Source organism: Platalea leucorodia, assembly GCF_965183815.1.
Source record: "Platalea leucorodia genome assembly, chromosome: 19".
In the NCBI taxonomy this organism is placed as follows: Eukaryota; Metazoa; Chordata; class Aves; order Pelecaniformes; family Threskiornithidae; genus Platalea; species Platalea leucorodia.
The window spans coordinates 7,187,830-7,212,708 of NC_138841.1; the positions used below are offsets into that span (position 1 = coordinate 7,187,830).

The following is a 24,879-nucleotide window of genomic DNA, read 5'->3' on the forward strand; positions in this document are numbered from 1 at the left end:
ATTCCCCCTGGCTCAGGAAATATTTTATTCTTTATATTTTCATTAAAAAATAAACATAGGAAACAAAACCACAGAACACTTGTGTGATAGAAACAAATGCAGAAGGTCAGAGCGTTGGCTGAAAGTGCATAATTAAGTCATGCTACCACGTCCCTGATCCCACCCTGTCCCTCAAGCAAGGAGTCAGCAGTAAGCTCAACGAGCAGCACTACACGGAGCCCAGGCACTGCGGGGGCCAAGCTGACGGCGGAGGAGAGCCCGTGCTCCCAGAAACGCAGCAAGGCAGGAGACATGCTGAGGAGAGAGCGCTCTACTGAGCCAGTGATGAAGCTCTCGCTCGGGGTTCGTGGGGCAGGCGAAGGATAGCTAGTGTAAGAGGATGTGGAGTTACCAGGCAGGGGAATAAACAGCTGAGAACAAAGGGCAAAATGGAATCCTGGGTGTCACTCCAGAACGGCCCTGGAAGCAGAAAAACCCTACTTAAAAGGAAAATCAACACAATGAACTTGACTGAAGGCCGAGGTGGGTGCGCTGGACAGGTCTGTCCAGGGACGAACCCCAGTCACTCACCAGCAAGATCTACAGGGATAGTAGCAATTGTGTCCCTACTTTCAGGGCCTCAGCCTCTGCAAGGTGACCTCCCCGCAGGGGTGGGAGCAAAGGCACTGCCGCATCACAGCAAGGCTCCTGCTGCCAGAAAATGCAGCGCTTTGCAGCTGGGTCTGTCAAGCTTTTCAAGGGAAATAGGATGCGATGAACCTTGCTGAGGCCCCTGATCAGAGCACAAATGCTGCAGACCTGCTTCTACACCAGGCAACGAGCTTTTCCCCCTGCCCTCTGTCCCCTGCACCCTCAGGCTTTTGGGTCTCAGTAGTTGACAGCTTTAATCTGCGACTCCTTTTGTGTGCAGACCTGTGAGGAACCTGCAGACGCAGCTACAGTGCAGGACCCCCTCACGCACGCTCACTCGGTTTGGCTCTGCACTGACGTGCGCTTGAGGAGCATGTTTAAACATTCAGTATGTACAAGATGATTTGAAGCTGGAACATAAGAGCAGCTGGATTCACCCTCACACATCCACGTGGCTGAGAGCAACCAGAGGACCTGCGTGGTCCTGCAGTGGCTGAAGAGACCAGCCAGTTGTATGTACACGTCCTTGGAAACATTCACCAGGCTGGCTGACGCCAAGGCTGGCGGCATCTCTGCTCTGCCGATAGACGTAGCCACAGGAACAGCAGAGAATGCAGCTTCTCCTGACCTACTTCACCACCCTTCTCCAGCTTCACACAGAGCCCCCGATTTCAAATGACTGCTGAGATAACACGTTTATGCACATGCTCTAGTCAAAAGCAGCACAGAAAGCTGCTGTTCTGGTGCCTATTTCCACAGCATCCACAACTCTCAAGAACAGTCACTGCAAATCACTTGGGACTCTTCCTCCAGCCGAGACTTTTTAGGATGTTCTTCTTTGTAAGTTCCCTCCAGATCACTTCTCCCGAAGGACGCAGACTCCAGCGTCACAGCGCTGCATCCCCAGGGAGGTCACCACTTCCCAGTTGTCGATGATGGGATCATAGCACTCGATGCTGCTCAGCAGTGAGTTGCCATCGTATCTGCAAGGACAGAGTTAGAGGTGAGGGAAGAGGTTGAGGCGTTCAGAGCCCTTCCTGGGAGGCCGGATAGCTGCGTACAGCAGGAATGGCCTGAAATAAAACCACTGCATTAGGCTCCCTTTTGCTGTCTGCTGCTGCTCTCCTGCCTGTCTCGGCCCTGGACCATCACGCTGCCTATTTAGGTTAGGCACGGTGACTCTGGGCTGTCTCCTCTCATACAGCTTGAAATGTAAATGCAAGGAGAGGCCACCTGAAACAGGGCAGCGGCTGCATCACCTAAACTCACTTGTCGCAGCCAACAGACAGGCAGGGCATCTCCCTCTCCAGCCCAGGGCAGCCGCTTACCCAGCGATTGCGTACAGCCTTCCCCGCAGCACGGTGGCCCCCACATAGCAGCGAGGGGTTGTCATGCTTGTTACAGTTGTCCAGGAATCAGTGCGAATATTATAGGCTTCCACGGAGGAGAGATGTGCCGTCCCATCGAACCCACCAACGACATAAATATGGTCATTCAGCAGAGCCACTCCAGCCCCTGGAGAGAGAGAAGGCGGCACAGTTACACCCATGAGCGACACCGACGGCACCGCGCCCGGGGCTCGCCGTTACAAGGCTGAACTAGGTCCGTTCCTCCCTCTTTGGAGGATGTTTTCTTATGCTTGTATCTCCCACAAAAGAGCTGCCATAACCCAGTGTATCGTTGTTGTCGTCTCCAATATGATACATGAAAACCTGTAACTCTACCAAATGCTGCTGAATCTCTGGCATAAGGGGGACGGAGCAGCGCTGCAGCCAGGGCAGCAGCAGCAACGCGAGATGTTCACCTTCGCTGAGAGACACCCGGACCCCCTGAACAGAGCAGCACAAGGCTCGCTCTGCTGGCAGGTAGCTGGCTGGGACTCTGTCACCACAGAGACAGGTTTTTCTGGTGTTTCTGGCTCCCTGGTGCCACCCAGCCCCTGGCTGTTACAAGCAGAACGATGCTGCTCCATGTGAGGCTGGGGGAGGGATTTCTTTGCCATTGCTCCTCTGGGAGGCAGGGAAATGAAAACCGGTGTCCACTGCCCAGTCACAGAGGCGTAAGTGGCCAAAACATCTGTCTGAACAGCTGTTCTCGCCTGCCCCGGTGAAAGCAATCAATAACACAGTTGGCCCAACTGGGAATTTATGACAACAGCAGAAAATAAACCTTTGCCAGCCTCTGTTCCTCATCTGCAGCCCCCTTCAGGCAAAGCACCAAAGAACACGGTAAGATAACAATGCACTTAGTGGTCTTGTGCCAACAGCCGCTGCTGTTTCGAGCTGCGTCTCGAGGGCAGAGTAAAGCCTGTCAGGCTGTTACCATCACCATGTTGCACTGATGAATATCCTGAAGGAAACAAGCCAGCTACCCTGCAGCTCTTGGGCACCGATCTGTTTCTTCTACAAACAGGGTATAAGAGACTTTCTGTTCCACTAAATGCAACCTCACTTTCGCTGTCTGTCCTTGCTGGGAGCACCAAAAGAGCTGGGAAAGGCCAGGCTGCCTCCATGGCATCTCCGATAGCTTCAGTGAGGAAGACTTTGGCTGAGAAGAGAGACCAGACCAAGGCCTCATCAGGGAGGCTGGGTCTAGCAATGCAATATGGCCACGGTTTCTGAGGGGTGGCCTACGTCCAGAATCTGTCCTAGAGATGAAGAGAAACACGGACGAGACGATCTCTGTCAATAAAGGCAAAAAACTTTTAGTCCTGGTCTTTCTTGGAATTCAAAGACCCGCAAGCAGACAGCTCTAGAGAGAGTCAAAGCCTTGGGGCAAAAGAAGTCCTACAGGGTCCGAGATGACCAGGGTGGACAGACTGGAACTGAGACCAGGATGGGGGCTGCAAGTGCAGCCGGTATCTAAGCTACTGGTGGTTTGGGGTGTTAGTAGCACAGAGCGGCAGCACAAAAACCTGGGCCAAAAAATGTTCTTTGGCACACGCCCGTTTCTGCCCTCAGTGCTCCAGGTCACAGCACTGAGGAAGGAACCTGGCGGAGTCAGTGCCGGGGTCGAGAGCCTCACGATGTTCCTGCTCGCTTGTGGCACTGAGGAGTCTGCTCTGTTGGCTGAGGCACTGCTAGCAAAAGCCTCAGAGTCTTGTAGGAAGCTAGCATGGACCTGGGAAACGCTCCTCATAAAGGCTTTCCCCTTGAACTCTTTGCTTTTGGTCTTGCCAGAAGCCATCTTCTCTGGTGCACACAACAGACCCCTTGGGGAAAGCCGTCTCATCCTTAAGCTTTCTAGAGATCCGTGGATAGGTCTCGCATGTCGCCTCTGATGTAGGAAAACCCACGGGTTTTATCACGCGTTTGTACGTGGGGTCTTCCTGGTGTGGAAAGCAACCAACTTCGAAATCAAATCCATTCCTGGCACATGGGAAATACTTTCCAGCGCACACTTAACAGGAATAGCCCTGTCACAGAGGTAAATATTTAAAGCTTGGGGTTTTGGTGAATGCCACTGCATGCACAAGAAAGCTTAAAAGTTTTTAGAACAGAGACCAGTTTTAATTGAGTAACCAGCACTTGTCCCTAAACAGGAACAGAGAACAAACAGAAACAGTGCTGCCTAGGCCAATTGCAAAGGACATTTAGAATCATAGAATCATCAAGGTTGGGAAAGACCCTTAAGATCATCGAGTCCAACTGTTAACCTATCACTGCCAAGGCCACCACTAAACCATGTCCTCGAGCACCACGTCTACCCGTCTTTTAAATCCCTCCAGGGATGGGGACTCAGCCCCTGCCCTGGGCAGCCTGGGCCAGGGCCTGGCAGCCCTTTGGGGGAAGAAGTTTTTCCTAACACCCTGCCCTGGCGCAGCTTGAGGCCGTTCCCTCTCGTCCCATCGCTTGTTCCTGGGGAGCAGAGACCGACCCCCCCGGCTCCAGCCTCCTTTCAGGCCGTTGCAGAGAGCGATGAGGGCTCCCCTCAGCCTCCTCCTCTCCAGGCTGAGCACCCCCAGCTCCCCCAGCCGCTCCTCCCCAGCCTTGTGCTCCAGCCCCTGCCCCAGCCTCGCTGCCCTGCTCTGGCCACGCTCCAGCCCCTCCATGGCCGCCTTGGGGTGCGGGGCCCAGCGCTGAGCACAGCAGTCGAGGGGCGGCCTCCCCAGTGCCCAGCACAGGGGGACCATCCCTGCCCTGCTCCTGCTGGCCACACCGTTCCTGCTACAAGCCAGGATGCCACTGGCCCTCTTGGCCACCTGAGCACACTGCTGGCTCATCGAAAGAACTAGAGAAAAGGCAACTTCAAAAGGGTTTTGAAAGAGGGCCTGTAAGCACAGCAGAACTACTCCACTGAGAACCACAAAGCTGCGGGGGCACTGAGCATCCTGCCCATCCACACACGGATGAGCACGGCCACGGCTGCTCGCTAGCACGGCCATGAAGGTCCGGGGCGGGCGGTCTGAGGTGCAGTGCAGTAGCAAAGGGCCAAGGCTTGAGCACACAAGAGCTGCAGGAGCCCCACAGGAGCTCCTTTCAGAAATGAAGGAGAGCTGAGACAGAAAGTTACTCCAAAAGTAGGATTTAAACTGTATTTTTCTCCTAGATACAGCTGTCAAAGTTAGAGCTCAGGTAGGGCGCCGCGCAGGAAAGACAAACTAAGAGTTGGTGGGGGATAACTGATGTGTGACTGCCCTACGTTTCAAGTCATCAGTGTAAGACTGCTGCAGCGTGACGCTGCTCCGGCAGTGCTGCTCTCCGTGTTACTGCTGCCCCAGCACTTCACAAAGCGGAGTGCAGGTGAAGGAGCAGCCTGCCGGAGCGCTCCTGCCTTTCCCGTGTCCTGTGCCGCTGACGAGCACTGACTTAGCAAACTGTCCCATTACCTTGCACCATGGTCTGTAGTTTGTTCCTCACGAGCCTTTCTCCAAGCCGTGCGCTGTTCCTAGTTAGGGAAGTCACACAAGACTTCCTCTCCCTCCCTGCAACCTATAAATCCACACACACATTCCTCTATACCATCTTAGCATGGGATGGAGACATCAGGCATGTGAAAATTAATCTTTCTCTTGGGGAATTAAGTCAGCACATCCTAAAGTCATCCCTTCTCAAAGCCAAACCACCCACTGGGGCCGGTCAACATCCTCCAGGGCAGCAGGACAGCCAGCAGCGACTGCGTCCTCAGTGCGGCACAAAACGTTTTGGCCTCAAGGCACTGTGGGCTCTTACCTGAGCGCTTAGTGGCCATCGGGGTGACGTTTGTCCAGTGTCCAGTGTGGGGATCATACCTCTCTACAGAATTCAGTATGTTCAGCCCATCATAGCCACCTGAAACAAAATACAGGAGCAAACCACGGGTCTGACTTCTGGAAAATGTTTTCTGTGTAGAGAGCAATAACGTGCCTGGTTCATCCTTAGTACAGTGTTGCACTGCAATCAGCACAACGCGCAGCACGCCGGGGCTGGCAGAACAAAGAGGATCTCTGCAGCTCGCAATGCCAGACTGGAGCCAGCTCAGAGCGAGCTCTGCCCCTGTGCTGCACAGGGCCGTGCTGGGAGAGGGCATCACCTCTCCAAACCAGTACAACCAGGTTAGCACCACGCTGCCTGGAGCTGCCTCTGAGCATGTTGATGCCAATGTTGATGCCGTCCTGCTAAAGCAGATGTACAGCTTCCAGACCTGGCTCGGGGTCTGTGTGCTGCAGCCGCCAGCTGACACTATGCGGCTACGCAGTGTAGGCTGGGATGTCTCAAAGAGCTGTTTCACAAGAGGATGCCAAGAAATCTCATTGTGCAGCTTCAGCAAAGGAGCAGCGTGCTGGCATCTGCCTCGGGGGACAGCGTGAGGAAGGGGAATTTGGAAGAGGGAAGTGAAACCCATAAACCAGTGTCCAATATCTGTGACTCCCCAGGACCGGGACTATAACAAACGTGGGTACAGTGCCGGTACAGGGTGGGTACAGTGGGTACAGGCCTGCCTTTTCTGGGGCCCAGAAGGTGTGTGGAAGAACACGCTTACTGAAGTCTTCAGAGAGATTTGCCCTCTAGCACTCTCACCGTATTCACAGCTGGTGTGGGTCTCTGAAAATAAAGGAGTGCTACAGAAAGGAGCTGGAACACATACAGCTCAGGATACATTTCTGGAGCACGAAGCCAACATTGGTTTGTGTGGAGCAGATGCACCCTCTGTCCTGCGGCTATCTGCTTCATCTCTAGGGCATCTTAGCCCCTGCCTAGTCCCTGCAAACCTCAGCCGGCACTGCTCGTCCCCCGCGCCTCAGCCGTCCCTCAAATGTAGGCTGATTGTGTCCAGTTTGCTTCTGACAGCGTTTACTGCAGTCATGTGGCAGCTCCAGTCTCAGCCATTGCGAGGGTAACGGTGAGAACAGGCTGCATTCGCCGACGGAGCTGTGCAGTGCCCAACGCAGTGAAGTTAAACCTTCTCTTCCAACCTGGACATGACACAATTGGTGCTCCTGCATCTGCACTGTCATGTCTGTAAAAAGCAAGTATTTGCAGAATGCCTAGAGGTCTTAAGGGTACCTACCGAGGCAGTAGATAACTCCATTAGCTACAACAAGCCCTGCTCCTTCCCGTGCTGTCTGCATGTCTCCCAGCATACTCCACTGATCAATGTTCGGGTCGTATCGTTCCATACTGGTGTGACGTCGGCTTCCATCAAACCCACCGGAAACATAGATCATGTCTGCAACGTTAGACAGAGGCTGGACTCAGCAAGTCAGGTATCAAGCATGCACATGGAGCAAGAAGGCCCTCACAGATGGAGCGAGCCTGCAACATGGACTGCAAAATACAGGAGCAACTACCGATCTTGGCACACTCGAAGCTAAGACAAAGCCAGCCTCCTCCCCCTAGCTCGCTGCATTAGCCTGCTCACAGACCCAACAAACTGAACAAACATAAAACCCATCTGGCCCTTAAATCTGCTTCCTGCTGATGGGTGAAAGAGAACACGCACACCCCAGTTACCTTTTTCATGCTGCAGAACCTACTGAAACGCTGCCGTGCCCAAACCCTGCCTGTCACTTGCATCCTGTCAGCACCTCCCCAAAGCAAATGCTTACAGGTGGTAAACACACAGGTAGCAAAAGGACAGAAGATCCAAAAGACGTCTGGATCGTCAAGATCAGTCCCTCACACTGGATAACCTAACTCATGCAACACTTTCACAAATCTGTCTTCTTCAAAGCAGCTCCATTTTTAAGAGAATTTTCATTAGAATAGATTATTAACAGTCTAAATCAATAATATTTAACCAATATTAATTATTAAGAAGATAGTCTAATATAAGCATTAAAGCACAGAATATTCACTAGAGTAACTGCTGTCTTAATGGCTAGAAAACGTCCTCTCATTTCCACACCAACGTTTCCCTGGCCTGTTTATAACCATTTGTTCTTATTCAATTCTTACATTGCCCATTTCCTTCTCATGCCAAATTACACTCAGAGCACACACATATCCCCTCTTGGCCTTTGTTTTGCCAGCATAAGCGAGCTCAAGCGTTCCGGTCTGCTCAGTAAAGTAGTTTTCTTCTTCCAAGTCTGCCCTAAGAATCCTCCTCTGCACATGCTCCAGTTTCAGCCTCTCCGCAGCGCTGGATGGTTACTGCCGTACTTGGTGTCCCGTGCTCAGTAATATGTGACACTGTCACCACCCCGAGAGCTTCCCACTCCATAATCCCTCACCAAGGTCCTTTCCCTCGATGCACAGACACATGCCGTAAGACTCAAGCGGAGGCAGAGCTCCTCTCAGGATATGTGGGCAAGTTTTCCATTTCTACATCCAAATGATGAGAAGCCACAATTTCAGTCTCACCTCCTCCCCTGGAGCCATCCCACTCTGCACATACCAGCTCAGGGCATTTCAGGACGAGAACTGAAACAGGCCGTACTGCCCCGTCAGTACGGGGACCAGGACATACCTCCGAGGGTCGTGGCTCCCGCCAGGCCTCGCCGTACATTCATCGGAGCCACGGAGTACCAGATCCCATCCTCATCTGATGTATAATCCAAGCACTCCACCGAGCTGAGACGAGAGCGACCATCATACCCCCCAATCACATAGATCCGATCATGCAGGGACACTGTAGCAACGTAGCGCCTCTTACGGGTGATGCTCTAAAACAGTAGAAAGCATAAAAAGGTCAGGGAGAGGAAACAACACTGATGGACGGAGACCAACCACTGTTCTTCCATTCTCTTTTCCTGCCCTTTTGGAAAATGGCCCACTACCGCTGAGGCAAACAGCACTGTGGATTTAAAGGATACAGCCCTGCCTAATATGCTTCTGCCTTCCTCTGCCTGTACTCTGTCTCTGCCGTGCTCTCTTCTCATGGCCAGGCCTCCCTGCACTAAAATATTTTGCATTAAATGTCATTTATCTTATGTCGCTACCAAATCTTTGATGCATCTCGGAGGTTTGTGTGCCTCCCACTGGCTCCCTGCAGAGACTGTTAACGGGAAAATGCGGAGACTTGGAATATTTGCTGAAAATACCTGAAGCTTTTAGCTTCCAAAATAGAACAGAATTTTGGGAGACCAGGTGATACAGAGTCTTCTGTGATTAGCCATATTAAAGAAGAGGCAGTTCTCCACCATTTCACACAGATAAAGGTGATTTTAAATTTGGGTAGAAAGGGTCTTCAGTGCAGAAATTCTCTCTTCCTTACTATCTCCCGTATGCTCAGAAACAATGAAACCAGAGAGATCACGCAGCCTGCCTGAAAGCAGGCCTGATTATACTATTCCTATTGACATTTCAATTATCATCACTAACTTAAAGCTTAACCACCCTTCAATAAGAAACATGAGAGCTCTCACTCCCACAACAAAGATGTGGGTCTCTGTAGGCTCATCTGATTAGAAATATGACAACCACCTCTTATACAAAGCTTACTTAGCAAATCTGCAAATGTGAAGCAGTTTCAGCATTCGCTATGTAAACCTCAGCAACTCCAAAGAATTTATGGCAGGCAGAAATTCTACGCAGAACGCAAAGGATAGCCCAAAGTGGAATGTTATATAGCTGATGCTACAGGACCAGTGTTTGCTCACAGCCTGTTCAACCCAGTGGTGGTCAAAAATGGTCTCTTACTGGCAAGAAACTCCACTCCTGAGTCTTCGGGTCATATTTCTCCACAACATCAATAGGTGACTGCTGGCTGCCAAAGCCGCCGATCACAAGCAGGACTTCATTAGCTCCTAGAGCAAAGAGGGAGAGCAAAGTCAAGTCAATCCCTTCACAACCAAAGGGTCACCTCAAGGGAATCACCTGAAGAATCTCTGAGCCTTCCTTGGCGCAACAAGTCACCTCTAAATCCCTGTTTTCATCACAACTCTGAAGCTGGCACCTAACGCGGGTACAGTCACCCCTCGATCCTCAGCGGGGAGGAAGAGAGAGAAACCCTTCCATGCTGCGTGGCAGTAAGACTGGCTCGGGTGTTAGGAGCTGTCTGCTGGAGGGCTGTTCCTCCTCATGTTAGAGGGACTCTGAGAAGACAACCTGGCTACGTTAGGTCCTGAAGTTGGCTCGATAATATCTTCTTTTCTATTCCTTCCACGATTATTTTTTCAAACCTCTCACCACCCCACGAGAGCTGAAGGAGGAGGGCGGCTTCCCTGCAGCCTCCTCACAAAGCAGGGCCTTCTCCCCTCGTTCGCAAACGACACCCAGACCAAATGGCACGCACCTTCACCATTTCACCGAGAAACAAGTCAGGCTCACTGAAGCCTGAAAAATTAATGAAATATTTTCAGAGGAATTGTCTCTTAAGTTTATGTATTTTATTTCAAAGTTGCCTCCCCTCTACTTTCTTTTCTCTGAGATTGCCCCTGAATTTTCCAAGATTTTCTCAGGGACAAAATAATTGTCCCTGAGAGTTAAATAAGACTTGCAACCTGGAGAGTTTTACCTTCCCTTGTAATGATTGCCTTGGCAGTAAGTTTTTATCACAGTTTTAAAACCAGATGAGCATCCCCTGAATCCCTTGGGCCCTTTCTGCACCAGGGAGTTTTACTAGAGTTTAGAACTGTCCAGCTTTTCATTGCAGAAGGACTGAACACCGAGCAACAAAGACTTAACAAGACCCTGTTTGTCACAAAGCAAAACAGCTGCCACCTCAGATGAAGGAGAATAGTATAAAAAATAACTGGGAAGGATTCACAAAAGAGCTCCAACAACAACCTGGAAAGCCTCCTGTACAGTATGACAGCGAAAAGTGCAATCGTTTCAGTTTATCCCATAGAAAGTTAATACACAACTTGATCACAGTTTATAAGAGGCACGTGATAAGAGCACTGCTGATAGCAGACGGTATTGAATCAATTAAAAAAGGTAGGGCTGAATCCAGAAGATGAACCTTAGCAATAAGGTGCACGGTTTTTCCCTGTATAATTAAACAATAAAACAGTTTTCTGATGTCTCCTTTATCAGGTGAAGCATTTCAACTAAGAACAAAATGCAATATGTCTTTTTAAAATGACAGGCTGAGCTGAACTGCATGTCATTGAAACCGATGTAGGATGTTCCCAGAAAAACAGGAGACAGGCTGTGGCCTGGATGATGCTGGAGGTCAAACCACATCATAACAGCATTCCCTTCAGGCCAAAAAATCTAATCAATGTGTCACTCTGACAAACTTAATTTGCCCTCCTCCTTTAGCGGATAAACTGCTTTCTGTCCCTTAGAACGGCGTTAATAACAGGAAACGGCCGGGAAGGGTTTTTCAGGGTCCCTCTCCAGCACACAAGCAGCAGCGCTGGAGAACACGCAGGGAGGTTTGCTTGCAGGAGTGGTCGCTGCTGGCACCGATGGCAGAGCCCCGTGAGCGCGCCCGGGACAAAGGCACGGCAGAGACAGTCCAGAGGGAGTGCGTCTGAAGGGGCATCAGGTGAGGAATGGCCACAGTGATGAAGAAGCCAGTAAAATACTTTTCCTTCTTCTGCAGGTCATTCCTACTGTTTATGTTGCTCTCAGGTGCTTACAGCCCTAAGCCAAGCATTTTCCCAACAATTCAGTGACGGTGCTTGGGAGGAGTTACTGAAATAGGGGAAGAAATCATCACTTATTTGCCTTAACAAGACTTGGCGGGGGAAGTACCTCTGAAAGGAAAGAGGGACCTCTCCATCTCCCGCCTTGTGCCTTCCCCTCCGCGATTCCCTGTTGAAAAGCTACCTTCCCTGTGACACAGCTGCCTCTCACCTCACGGCTCTTTTTGTTTCTGACACCGATACCTGCCTTTTTAGACAGGAGGGAACTCTTCCCACACTTCTTGGACAGCTGCATGCTGAGACGAACGTATCTGGAGGCACCAACAACTCAGGAAACTGGTTTTATGGTTACAGCAGAGGCCTGGGATTAAAGGCAACCACCTAGTCCCCGCACTGCCACTAAGCAACCGTGCTCTGAAAAAAATGCACCTCTGTCCTTTGCTCTGGTCCCCTTTCTGTACCACTGGGGACTGTGGATCCACAAGTCACTGCTGTGAAGCACTTCAGTGCAATTACGAGGCACCAGACACGGTGTATAATACAATACCTGCCGATGCCCCAGACCTCCTCAGGGTCCTTCCCTTCGCTGCTCACCTAGACGTGCTCTTGTCCTGGGTCCTTGCATCTGACTCCGGAGCTCGGGCCGAAGATGAAATTTCTTAGCTTCATCTACAAGGTCTCTGCACTGCAGACTGCATCGTATAAAAGGCTGAGGAAAAACATGAGTCACTGGTACATGCAATGTATTTTAAGATCTCTCATAAGTACTGTCCTAAAGCCAACTCTCGTCAGTTCAGACAGCATTCAAATGACTTGCGTGCAGGCTGTGGCTAGTAGTGTCACGGTGCAAATACTGCACGCAAGGAAATGCAAAGACGACTTAAGACTGGACTGCAGTTGAAAAGGTATGGCTCAGTTCTCACACAAAGTCTGGCACTGCAGGTTCCCTAATGAAAATAACTATATTGGAAAACTAAGGAAAAGCCACTTATGCTACATTTTAGCCAGCAGAAGTATGTCTGAGAAGGGAGACTGGCAGTGAAACTACACTTGAAATCGGCTTGGCTGGCTCTGCCCCACATCATCAACCCTCAGCAGGCACCTGCCATCAAAGAAGAAAGAAGGAGCACAGCACACCGAAGCAGTTTTGCTGGATCTATTAGCTTGATCCCTGTGCACATGGGACATGGAGCTACGAAAAAACTACAGAAGCAGTAAGAAAAGAAGCGGGGGACACTGCAGCCCAAGGAGAGTCTCATCTCCTCCTTGCATAATGCCGTGTTATTACCCTCCCTGGCTGAGGGCCTGGACCAACCTCCCCTGGATGCTCAGCGTTCAGTTCCCTTTGCGTGTTTGGTGCTATATGCTGCTGCAATAAGTTAAGCTTTATTTTTACAAGTTCTTGGTGCTTGTGCAAGAAGGCCAGGGTGTTCAGAGCAGGTGATGCCACACAGGGCCAACACTCTACTCCCCACGCTGTCCCACGATGATGATATCCCACCACTGTCTGTCACCTCCAGCCTGCAGAGGACATCCTGCGCAGTAAGAAACCTGAGGCCCTGCATACACACTCACTACCTTAGGCTGGTTTTGGAACAGATCTAATGGTTTTGGTACCAGTCCCTTTCCCATTGCCTTCAATTTCAGTTTGAAGTGGACCATAACAATCTGACTAAACACATTTGAGCTCTGGCACAACTTAACTGCCTGTTAACTGCCATTATTTAAGAACACCTGTAAAAGGCAGCTATATATAGCACATTGAAGATGAATGTTGCTAAATCACCCATTTCTCTATGTAGAGAAGTCTGTCATTCAACATTCAGCACCTGGCAGGTGACAAGGGCTAGTAACCACTGATCACCTCACATCACCATCAAACCAGAATTCTGGTTTGAACTTCTCTGTGCCTTCCTGTCAAACCTTGCACGGGGTCAGCATGCCTTCCTGTTTGGAATTAAACTTCCACTGCAAAAGCTTCATTATCTCTTACCATCATCCACATTTTGGTTTGCCTCTGCAGCACCCCAGCCACACAAAGCAGCAGCATTAGAAATGGCTCTGACTCATGTGTTGGCCCTGGACCTACACAGCTGCTGTCCTTCTCACTCAAAGCTTGCCATGGGCACCTGAAACAACTTCTGAGGAGTGTGTCCTTGTTTCAGCTGGGATAGAGTTGATTTTTCTTCCCAGTAGCTGGTATAGTGCTGTGCTTTGGATTTAGGATGAGAATAATGTTGATAACAGGCTGATGTTTTAGCCCTTGCTGAGCAGTGCTTACACCGGTCAAGGACTTTTCAGCTTCTCCTGCTCTGCCCAGTGCACAAGAAGCTGGGAGGGGGCACAGCCAGGGGGGCTGGCCCAGACTGGCCACGGGGCTATTCCATACCCTATGGCATCATGCCCAGTATAGAAACTGGGGGAGTTGGCCGGGGGGCAGCAATCGCTGCTCGGGGACAGACTGAGCATTGGTCAGCAGGCGGTGAGCAATTGCATTGTGCATCACTTGTTTTGTATATTCTTTTATCATTATCATTATTTTTATTATTATTTTCTCTTCCTCTGCTATCCCATTAAACTGCCTTTATCTCAGCCCACAGGTTTTACTTTTTTTTCCCCGATTCTCTCCCCAACCCAGCTGCAGGGAGTGGGGAGGGTGAGCGAGCGGCCGTGTGATGCCTGGTTGCCGACTGGGGTTAAACCACAACAGGAGCCATTTCCTCCCTAGGATCGCACGCCAGCAGCCTTCAGCCTAGAGAAGGAGACCTGCTAGCGCTTGCAAATGCAAGGCAGAAAGCACTTGCCAGAAAGCTATGAGATGACAGCAGAAAGGTGCTGCGTATACCAGGAGACAACTGACTGATTGCTCTGGATGGGTTGCCCTCCCAGCTGAAAAGCGGGGTGCTGTAACTGCTGGCACAGCAAACCGCTTCTGAGTGAAACAGCGGCACTCCAGCTGAACAGGGACAACTCCATCGTGTCAGCGTCAAAAAGCATCAGCAGAGAAAGCGGCTTTTAACACGTTCTGTGAGGACAGCGGGAGTCTAACCAGGGAACACGGCAAGCACACACAGATGCTGGCTCCCAGCTGTTCTGCATCCACGGGCCCGGGCTGCCGATACCTCGGTGTCGATGACGTCCGTGATGTAGCGGGGGGTGAGAAGCGGCATGCGCACGTACTGCAGCAGTTCTGGCAGCGATGCTTCCCGTTCTTTTTTCGAGTGCTTCACCCAGTTTATAACTGCCTCAAACACCGGCTCTTCGGAGTCCACCTGGAAAGAGGAGACATGCTGATCAGACTGCAGGATAATATTTCAGCAACTGCTGTGGAACAGATAACTTCCAGGCTGTTGACACTGCTTCACAGCTAGCAAGAGAGCAGGACATTTCAAGTGAGAGTTTGTTATGGAAACTCCCATGAGCTGTATTTACAAGCACTATGAAATTCCCTCATTTGCTTTTCCTTAAAACCGCACTTGTTTTTTCCTTACAGCTAAGATCAACAACTGGCAGTACCCAGAAAAGTCAGCTTTATGGTATGCAGCAGAGCCAGAAGCTGGGAGCCACCACTTTTGAGAGAGCCCAGTGTCAGGCCGTAACTCGCAGGGCAGCTCCCCCGACTTCTCAGCGGAGCAGGAGTTACGGTCCTGCAAAATGCAAAGTACCGTCATAAAGATGATCAGCATCACGTTTCCTTTTTACGGAGCGGTGCCTCGCTTAACCCTCTGCAGCCCCGTGCCCATGCGCTGCCCCTTTAGCACCCAAGCCATACCAGGTACATTTAAGGGTTTTTTTTTAATTTCAATCCACATTTAAGAAACTCTAAACAACTAGATTTCAGAGTGGAGAACCCCAGGGCGTGAATGTTACTGTTCTGACTAGTTTATTTCTGTCTCCATTTAGGACCAGCATGTGCTGGTGCTTACCCCACGTCCAGAGATTACACTGACTAAACCATCTAAATTTGGTACTTAGAGAACCTCAGGTGCTTTGGACACCTATGATTACCAAAAGCAAAAGACTTGTAAAAAGCTCTATAATATACTGTTTAGGCTTGGTTTTCTTTTTGCATGTCTTCGGATCATCCAACGTAAAAGCAAATCAGACATGAATTTATTATCATGAGGTCTGTTAACTGTTACTAAATATGAAGATAAAAGGAGATACTGTAATGAGAGGACTGAGCCTTCCCACCAATACATGGCTGCTACACTCTGAAGTTCAGTTTGAAGCTAGCTGTTGCAGAATGTTCTGAAGCAGGGAGCCAGAGGTTAATTATGTAAGGTAATTCTTCCAAGCCATTGATTTATATTTGTTACAGTGCAATTTGAAATGGCCTCTTTCTATTTGAATTACAGGGAAAGGACAATTGGAGCTCACAAAAGGAGGGCAGAATACTTTATTTTTTCCAATTTTCCCCACCTCCTCCTCAAACGCAATAATCCCACGTCATTTTATCCCCTCCCGAACTGACTGTCCTCTGATACGTGTAACAGGTTTGTTGTTCATGAAATCAGTTCTGTTTTCTGATAAACGATGAGTAACGCTAAACACAGCATCACAGTGAGGACCTGCCGTTATACTTCTCCAACAGCCAGGGGATTTTCCGAGGGTGCTCCCTCAGTACCCTCTGATGCAGCACATCACCTCTGCCCTGGCACAGCAACAGCTAGATTTGCTTCAGTCACCTTCTTAAGGCATTACAATGAATGCACACCTCACTGCGTCTGCAAGGCCTGAATCAGTCCTTCCAATCCACAATGAATTCTGCTTCGCCTGGGTGGATCATCTGATTAGTTTGGCTGCGTCGTTCTCAAGTTCCTCATTATTTCCTCTTCGCTGTCCAGAAATGTTATGTCAGTACTCGCCACAACCCACATAAGCTCAAACCCTCACAGCATTAAAGCTGCGGCTTGTTAAACACCAAACACACTCAGCCTTTCTCCACTGCTGATCTCAGCCCGTGCCAGGGTCTTTCACTGCTACCTCACGTGCTCTTTGTCAAGCAGACTTCTTAACAAGAGGATATCAGCTTGGCTGAAGGCCACTTTCACGGCAGACTTTCAAGGCATACATCAAGAATTCTCCTCTGGCTACCCCCGTATTGGCTTTTCAGGAATTCCACCAGAGATATCACTTGCATTGGTTTTCTTCTAAGAGTTCACGTCACTGTGAACTCTGAATAGCGATTGCTTCAATCACTTCTTTTAGAACAGATGCAAACATCAACTCTCGACAAAGTCCATCTCAATAAAACACCAAGTCCCCTCCCCGTTATCAAGGAATGCTCAGCTCATTTCAATTCTCAAGAACATACATATTCATAGAAAATTTGGAAAAAAGTATTTGACAGGTTCCAGCCAAATAGTAAATCCTCTAGAAACCAACCTTAAGGGAACACAATCTGCATATAACTGCCTGAAGAGTCAGACTACCCTGCACCATCCTGCATTCTGCTGCTTGTAAAAGCAGAGGACACCCAAATGCCTGGGATGACACATGCATTCCTTGTGCTGCTGAGTAGCATGCAAAGGTCTACAAATAGAAGTCAAAGTCTTCGGGGTATTTCTGAAATGCAGGCATTGAGACAACTTGTCTTTGTAACCTCTGAAAGCTCCTCCAGGGAAAGGAGATGACAAGGGAACAAGAACTCTGCGGAGGTAACTAACTGTGATTGCCTTACTTGCAAGAAACACTTGTGTGACAACAAATTCTTACATAGAAGCTACAAGTTACTGATCGATTTCAGATTACATGACTAAAATTAGAAGAAGCTTCTTAGAAATTAAATTTCAAATTCAGGAACTGTGTGACATGTCCACCCTAGGAGTATGGACTAATTTCTGACTAGTTTCAACGTTTTACTTCAATGCTTTGCACAGTAACGGTACTTTTCAGGTTTTACCTGAATTTCATCACACTTGATGAGCTTTTCAACCTCTTCTTGATTTAAGAGGATAAACTCTTCATGCTGAACCACCTCTGGAAAATGTTTCTGGCTGAAGACCTCTGCAGCTTGCATTAGATCAACACAATTGTGTGTCTCAGCAAAATCCCGAATGCCCAAACAATTTGATGGATCCAGCTGGCTTTCTAGAAACTCACAGCAAGCTTGTTTCACACCTACGGAAAATTGGAGGGGTGAATGAGCACTGCATGCTTACTATCAATCCACTGCTTTGGAAAGGGCTTCAGAAAAGAAAGTTCTAAACAATAATGAAAATCCAACTCAAATAACAAGCTTAAAAATACTACAGAAACACACGCATGCAAATATTTCTTTGGAGGGACGTGAAAACACTAAGCAGTAGACCATGTGTTTGGGCTGTTTTGATCTCTGGCTATTCTATTTAAATGCAAAAATTAAATAAATGTGATACCAGGAAAAGACTCAAATGTGAGTTGTACTCAGCTTCATGGATTATAAGCAAAAAATGTATATGCTAGTGGATATGGCTACCAGATTTCTAGGTTTTCCCCAATGTCTTTTTGGTAGTTGCCTGGGATTTGGGATAATTGCCTGGGATAGCTCCATAGGTGCACGTGCAATGACATTAACCAGTTTATTACGACCCAGACATACTATGACGGCAGGACAAATGACATCAAGGATTTACTTCTTATTATAAGTTGACTGAGCTGTAACATTTATGTGCTATACAGCCCACAGTTCCTCCTGGGAATCTCACGCAGAAATCCAGTAGCCCAAAGCATGGAACAATAACCTGTTTTATCACCTTTTTTTCCACCCAAGGCAGTTCCTCTACCAATAAGACCACAGCGCACAAGACAACACTAGACATTTGACATAAGTCCTTATAAATATCATGCCTCCCACAATCTGTCTTCCATTTACAAAAGGTCAGACAACCCAAATCTCTGAACAGCAGCAATTGTGCAATTTGTGCTGATACTTGGCAATTACCTTTCAGCTGAAGCAGACACGCCGCTGGGAGCAATTCTTGGACATTTTCTACCGTCACGTGAACAGTTTCTGTATATACAAAGTCTAGCAGGATTTCCATGGTGGAGGCTGTCAGTCCCTGGATATCTACGTAGGGTTTATCTTTCTCTGAGAGCTGTAAATTAGAAGGGAGACAAAGATTTATTTTTCAGTAATGTGATCAAAAAGCCAACAATGCTCAGCAGTTTTTTAAAAATGTGATCTGTCAGAGAGGTTTCAACAGAGATTTGTCCTTTCTCGTGTGCTCACTGAAAGAGTAAGGGGAAGGAGGGAATTTCCCTACAGAATTCACTTACAGGCTCAGTAAAAGAGACAAAGTTCATTATGGATCAGGAGGACAGTCAGACTGCATTGTAAAACGAGCAAGCTGAGATTAGAGACAGCAGAAATTACACGTGTCATTCGTGCAAGCCAACTAAGCTCTCTCCTCCACACAGTAACTCCAAGCTTTGCTACCAGGAACAGTCCAGGGGGATTCCTCTCTGGGCTGGATGTGTATGACATGGAGTCCCCACCTCACCGCTCTGCTCTAAAATCAAACCCAATAAAAATCTTTCCTAACTGTTCAATTCCTGATCCGTTCTGCAAGCTTATGGTGAAGGTTCCTAAAAAGAATGACTATTTATAGGCCAGGAAGTTCAGAGTTAAAGGTTAAATGTAGGTTTAGCTTACACATTTGAAAGTAAAATAATAGTACATACAGTGATGGTACTTACACGATCCTGACTTTGTCCCCTGACCATTTTATCACCTCTAAGATACATCATTTTGGAATAACTATTTTTTCCAAGGAATGTTACCGTCTCAACAGTCAATCTTTGGGAACAGTAAATTCTGTGAATCCACCAAATTTGCACCTCTGTAGGTACAAAACCGAGATTATATTTCACAAAGCATCAGCTTTGTGGTTCAATGCATCCATCACAAAGCTGCTGGCACAGCACCTGATGATTCATGAGCAATGGGCTAGCAGGTGGACTCGCTAATCACGCCCTGCACATAGCTGCAAGCTCGTCAGCATGAACAGACCTCAACAGAAGGATGTCTCCATCCAGCATGCTGCAAACCCACCCTTTTTACACCTGACTTTTGAAGAAGTAGTCAGTATCAGTGCAAGCACGATTCAGAGGAAAGCCCATGACTTTTCTTGCCAAGAACGAGCCTGAAGTTGGTTACAGACAGATTGAGCAGAGACTCAGTGAATAGAAAGCATGATCAAAGCACGATCGCTTGGCTTAGACCTGCCGCGGTTGGGGAAAAAGGAGGTAATACAGAAGTAGGGAAAATAAGAGCAGTCAAGGATATTCCTGCAGAGGCATTCGACGACACAGCAGCAGAAGGGAAGAGATGTCTCTGCTGAGACCGAGCCATTTCTGTGATGCAGATACACTTCACAGTAGAGACGAGAAACACAGGAGGTCATGGTGATACTGGAAGTAATTTGAGGGAAGAGGCCTTTCAAGTCTGTTGACACAGTGAACAAACTTTATGGCATCCAGAGTCAGAAAGGAACAGCAAATTACCCTGTCTGACCTGCTGTATGACAGGCCATGCATTGCATTTAGAAGCTAAAGTGAGTTCCTACCTTGGGCTAGACACAACATTCCCAAAACACGACTAAGCTGTTTGGTACAACAGGAAAAGGACACAGATGTCACCAAAGGTCAGAACTGATCAGCCAAGATGTTCATATGATTCCAACAGGCAAATGGAGATGTAGACCATACATACTTAGAAGAAAGAGGGTAAGAAGTTACAAACTTCTATTGACAGGAGATTACAAGGGCACCAGACCTCCTGGTAATGTATTACACCACCTCAGGGAGAAGCTGCAGACATCTGTTCTTCACAGATCGGCCTGGAGCTGGTAAAGAAGCTCCTGTCCCCACGACCAATATTCAATAATCAATAACGGCCATGCACATACTCTCTTTATACTGTCGACCAAAACACAAACCATGGGGACAACACTCATACTACAGAGACAATCCCCTTCTGATTCCCTTGGACTTCTGCTACACTCCACTACTTGGTTGTTATTTGGCTCACAGATTACTCACGCACTAAGATTGCTTGGAAGGAAGAAAACATTTCAAATAACTTCACACAATGTATATGATGCAGAATAACTTGGGATCCGAGCATCATACCTTAAAGAAGGATCTCAGAGCGGAGACAACTTGATTCTGAACATCCCATGAAGACTCCGAGATGCAGCTCCAGACTGCACGTGCAGCGAGAACTGTAGGCAGTGCTTACTGCCGTGCTGTCGGGGCAGAGCGAGCCCCTCGTTTATCAATACATCCACATATTTGGACTCAGAAGCAATGCAAAATTATGGTCAGACAATGCTAATCAAAACCCAGTACAAGCAGCTTTCCTTTCACAGGTTTTTATCGGTACAAGACAGATCTCTGCAGCTCTGCTGTTAGAATTTCAGGTTATTTTTCCCCTTTGTTGCTTAACATCAGAGTTCTGCTAACCAGTGGGAAGTAAAGCAGTAAGGGATTGATACTCCCCGATACAAGCACATTTCTAAGACGTCATAAAAAGTACGCAGCAGTACAGATCCAGAAATCAACTGGAGCATCCAGGAAAACACATTCCTATAGCTAAGGAGAGTCACTTGGAGACATCAGGAGTTTATCCCAGGATGCCTAAGCTGCTGAAAGCCTTAAGGCAGGGGTTGCAGGTCAGAGCTGTTGTGAAACATAACGTTGCTCTCTCCCATTCCATCCATAAATCATGCAGCTCACTCTGCAGGAGAAGGGGCCTAAAATTTTGGAACCTCTTTCTTATCCAAGGCCACTTCTTGTTTTTGCCTTCACTAACGCAGATACACAAAAGTTTATTGTAATAAACCCCTCCAACTTCTTCTCACATATAGGGGAAAAGAAATGCTGGCATGACAGTGCTAATATGTGGCTCGCTGCATTCTGGAAGGCGTTCGCCATGCAGTGAGGATAACCATGTAAGAACCTGGAAACAGAAGTTGTTTATTTTCAGAATAAGAAGAATGTTCCTCCATGTTCTAGGGGAAAAACACCTTCAATTTCTAGAACATACCCTCCAAGAGAAGACAGACTTCTTTCTTTCTGAGGTGGAGCCAATGATCAGCTCTTCACATATCCCGAGTGAGGCTAACTTGTGCAAACAAAGACAGAACTGCCAGTGCAAAACTAGGATCCAGGGGAGCATTTGCTAAAACCGCTCTTCCATTTTCACTACAAGGAAGAACCCTGTAGGTAAAACTGATGGGCATTTCAGTTTTCCCACACTACTCAGCACAGGGGCAGAGAAAAGTGTTGTCAAAAGCCACGGGTTCAACAGGTGATCAGTGGCTTCTCCTCATTCTGGAAAATGGGAACAGAAAATGGGAAGAAATTAAAACTAAGTAAGACTGAGAACTTTTCAAAGTACATGTTAAAGTCAGAAGTGAGAGAAGGAAGGGAACTAGAGACACAGAGACTGGCAAACACAGTACTTGATGATGATAATCTCTGATGGCAGCCTCAGTGCTACGCTGGCCACGCACAGACGTAACATCATGAACGACAGCGGGCATAACCCAGGGATCAGCTCTGAACAAAGCCTTGTGTAGCCCGAGTCTGACAAAAGCCACACATTACAGCTAGCCAAGTAGCCCCCAAATTCGCAGGAGGCGAGCGATGAAATGCAAAGGAAGCCCTCGCAGAGACTGCTACTCCATTATGCAATCTGGTATTTGGAGTTCCCTCAAGTTACAGCCATGGCCAAAACACTCCGTACCCACAAGTGTTTGGAGAGCACCCAAACGCTGTCCCTTCGCGCTCACCAACGTACTCGTCACTGACGCATAGGAAGCGGGTCCACTTTGAGGCTTACCGAGCTGTCGTTTCCTGGAAAGAACGCTCTCCCACAAACACTCAGTAATTGCGTGTGCCACTTGGCAGGTTTGTCGTCTTGGGGTTTCCATACGGAAAAGCAAATTTGGAAGAAATACAAACTAAGCAAAAGAAGTAAAACCCTTAAAGCAGCGGCAGTTTGGGAGCATGAGAGATCGAGCGATCATGCCCACGGGGCACTGGATGCTTATTTTTCTAGGAAGAATTACATCTATGAATTAGGGTCACTATAACGTCACAGTTAAAATGAGAGTATAAAGAAGGAAGGAGAGACAATCTCAGCTTAGATCCAAAGTATACCAATCCTCAGCCTTTGTTAGTAGCCACAAAGAACGTTCTGTAGCACACAGCGTGATCGGATCTCTGTAGACTGCCTAGATAAAGTCCAGGAAGTCAAAAGCATTGACAGGAACGTAGAGGCAAACACAAAGAAGCAGAGGCAGTCTGCTCTATGCTGTCTACATTGAAGCTATTGGTAAACAGAGAACTTCAGCCTCCAGGGACTGAATTTTCTTTGTGTATTTTTTTTTTTTTTAATTACATTTCCTTTATGCAGAGAAAGAGCATGAGCTTGACAAATTTACAAATTTCATGAAGACATGGACGGAAAATATATTGGTATGTGGTCAGTCCACATATGTCTTTTTTTGGTTGCTTTGCACAGGACTATAAAAACTAAGACACCTGCTCACCCAACACAGTGCTGAAAGAAAGAGAAGTAGGCACACAGACAGCTCTGCCAGCAGTGTTCATTGCTGGATAAAACAAAGAAGAAAACAATTCTCTCCTGCAAGGACTACTGAGCTAGCAGGGAGGCCTTTAGGACCTTTGAGCTACTAAGTCATGTTTCTGCCTGCTAATGGGGAAGTTGCTAGGTTAAGGAAAGCATCTTCTATAAGAAAAAGCCACAAAGATTGATTCAAACTTATAAAAGACAAAGCCAGGCAAAGCATCTCATGTTTAACAATACGAACGAGTGCTAGCTTTAGCTCAAATATTACCTTTCAGCGATTTCAAAAAACCAGCATGCAGGTAGTGTGAGTCAATACAGTAAGTACTGTGAGAGCAAAGGCCCTCACAAGCGAGATTTGCCAAGCACAGCAACGGGGATTTATAATCTCCCCCCTCAGCCCCAGTGCTAGAGGCTACATCCTCTTCGCAAGAGCAACAGCACAACCCAACACATACCAGCTGATCAGCCAAACAGAGAGCAGAACGGGAGTTAAATACCCTCCATTTCAGTTTGAAAGGGCTGCCTTAATGCACCACCCGGTCTAAGGTGCACACCACGGCTTGCACAGCTTTGCACTAGGGCTGGTACCCTCGGCCAGAAAGATGCTGAGAAGCATGAAGAGCATAAACCACCACTAGAAAAATCCATAAATGTATCAGAGCCTTCTGGTTTGCCAGCTCAGCCTGGCAGCTCGCTGGTGCACAGGCTGGTCACGCAGCAGGCAATGGTTCAGGATCACGGTCCCAGCTGCAGCCTCTAACTCCCACCGTGCCATGATGCTGTGGGGCCACCATGAAACCCAGAATCACCGCGAGGGGATCCTGAGCCGCCAGGAGAGGATCCAGAGGGCTCCAGGGCCACCATGAGGGGATCCTGGGCCGCCATGAGGGGCTCCAGAGAGACCCAGGGCCACCACGGGGGGATCTAGAGCCACCGTGGGGGGGGGATCCAGGGCCACCATGGGGGGAGGTATCCAGAGAGACCCAGGGCCACCATGGGGGGATCCACGGCCACCATGGGGGGATCCAGGGCCACCATGGGGGGTATCCAGAGGGCTCCAGGATCACCATGAGGGGATCCTGGGCCACCACGAGGGGACCCAGGCCCAGCTGCTGATCAGCTTGATGGAGAGCAGCCCAAGCATTGGGCGGCCCTGCCTCCTCCACCCACAGAGCACCCATGGGCGGCGGCAGCCCGCGGTCTCGGGGCGCACCGACCTCGCTGGTGAACATGGCGCAGAAGTAGTCGCTGCAGGCGGCCAGGACGATGCGGTGGGCCGGGAAGTCCTTGTGCTCCACGCGGAGGGTGACGTCGCAGAGCGTGTTGCTCTTCCGCAGGGCGTTCATGGCGTTGAGGATGGACTTGGCGTGCGAGTTGGTCATGATGTCCTTGGGGGGGGCCATGGCGCCCGGCACCTGCGGGCACAGCCAGCACGGCCACATGTCACGGCCCGCCCGCCGCGCCGCCAGGGGGCGCCCTCCCGCTGCGCCGCGCCGCCCCTCCCTCTCTCCCTGCCCCGCCCGGGTCGCCCCCGCCCCGCGCCGCCCCGGCGGCCCCAGGCCCGCCCGCAGCCCCGGGGCTTCCCCCGCCGAAACGCGGCGCCGCCCGCCGGGGCCGGCCCGGCCGCACTCACCGCCGCGGGGAGAGGTCCCGGCCCGCCTCGCCTCCCCCCCTCCCTTCCCTCTCCCCGCGCGGCGCGCGCTGATGGCGTCAT

General features: G+C 49.1%; 1 protein-coding gene across 1 annotated transcript; it reads right to left on the reverse strand.

Moving 5' to 3' along the window:
• KLHL12 (kelch like family member 12) lies at positions 1-24,879 on the reverse strand (the record flags this gene model as incomplete). Its single annotated transcript, XM_082330407.1, has 12 exons — positions 1-1,613; positions 1,959-2,145; positions 5,802-5,900; positions 7,120-7,278; positions 8,518-8,713; positions 9,690-9,796; positions 12,179-12,293; positions 14,707-14,856; positions 17,490-17,707; positions 18,510-18,663; positions 24,383-24,580; positions 24,799-24,879. The coding sequence occupies 12 exons, from the start codon at positions 24,877-24,879 to the stop codon at positions 1,487-1,489; spliced, it is 1,791 nt and encodes a 596-aa protein (XP_082186533.1). The 3' UTR covers positions 1-1,486.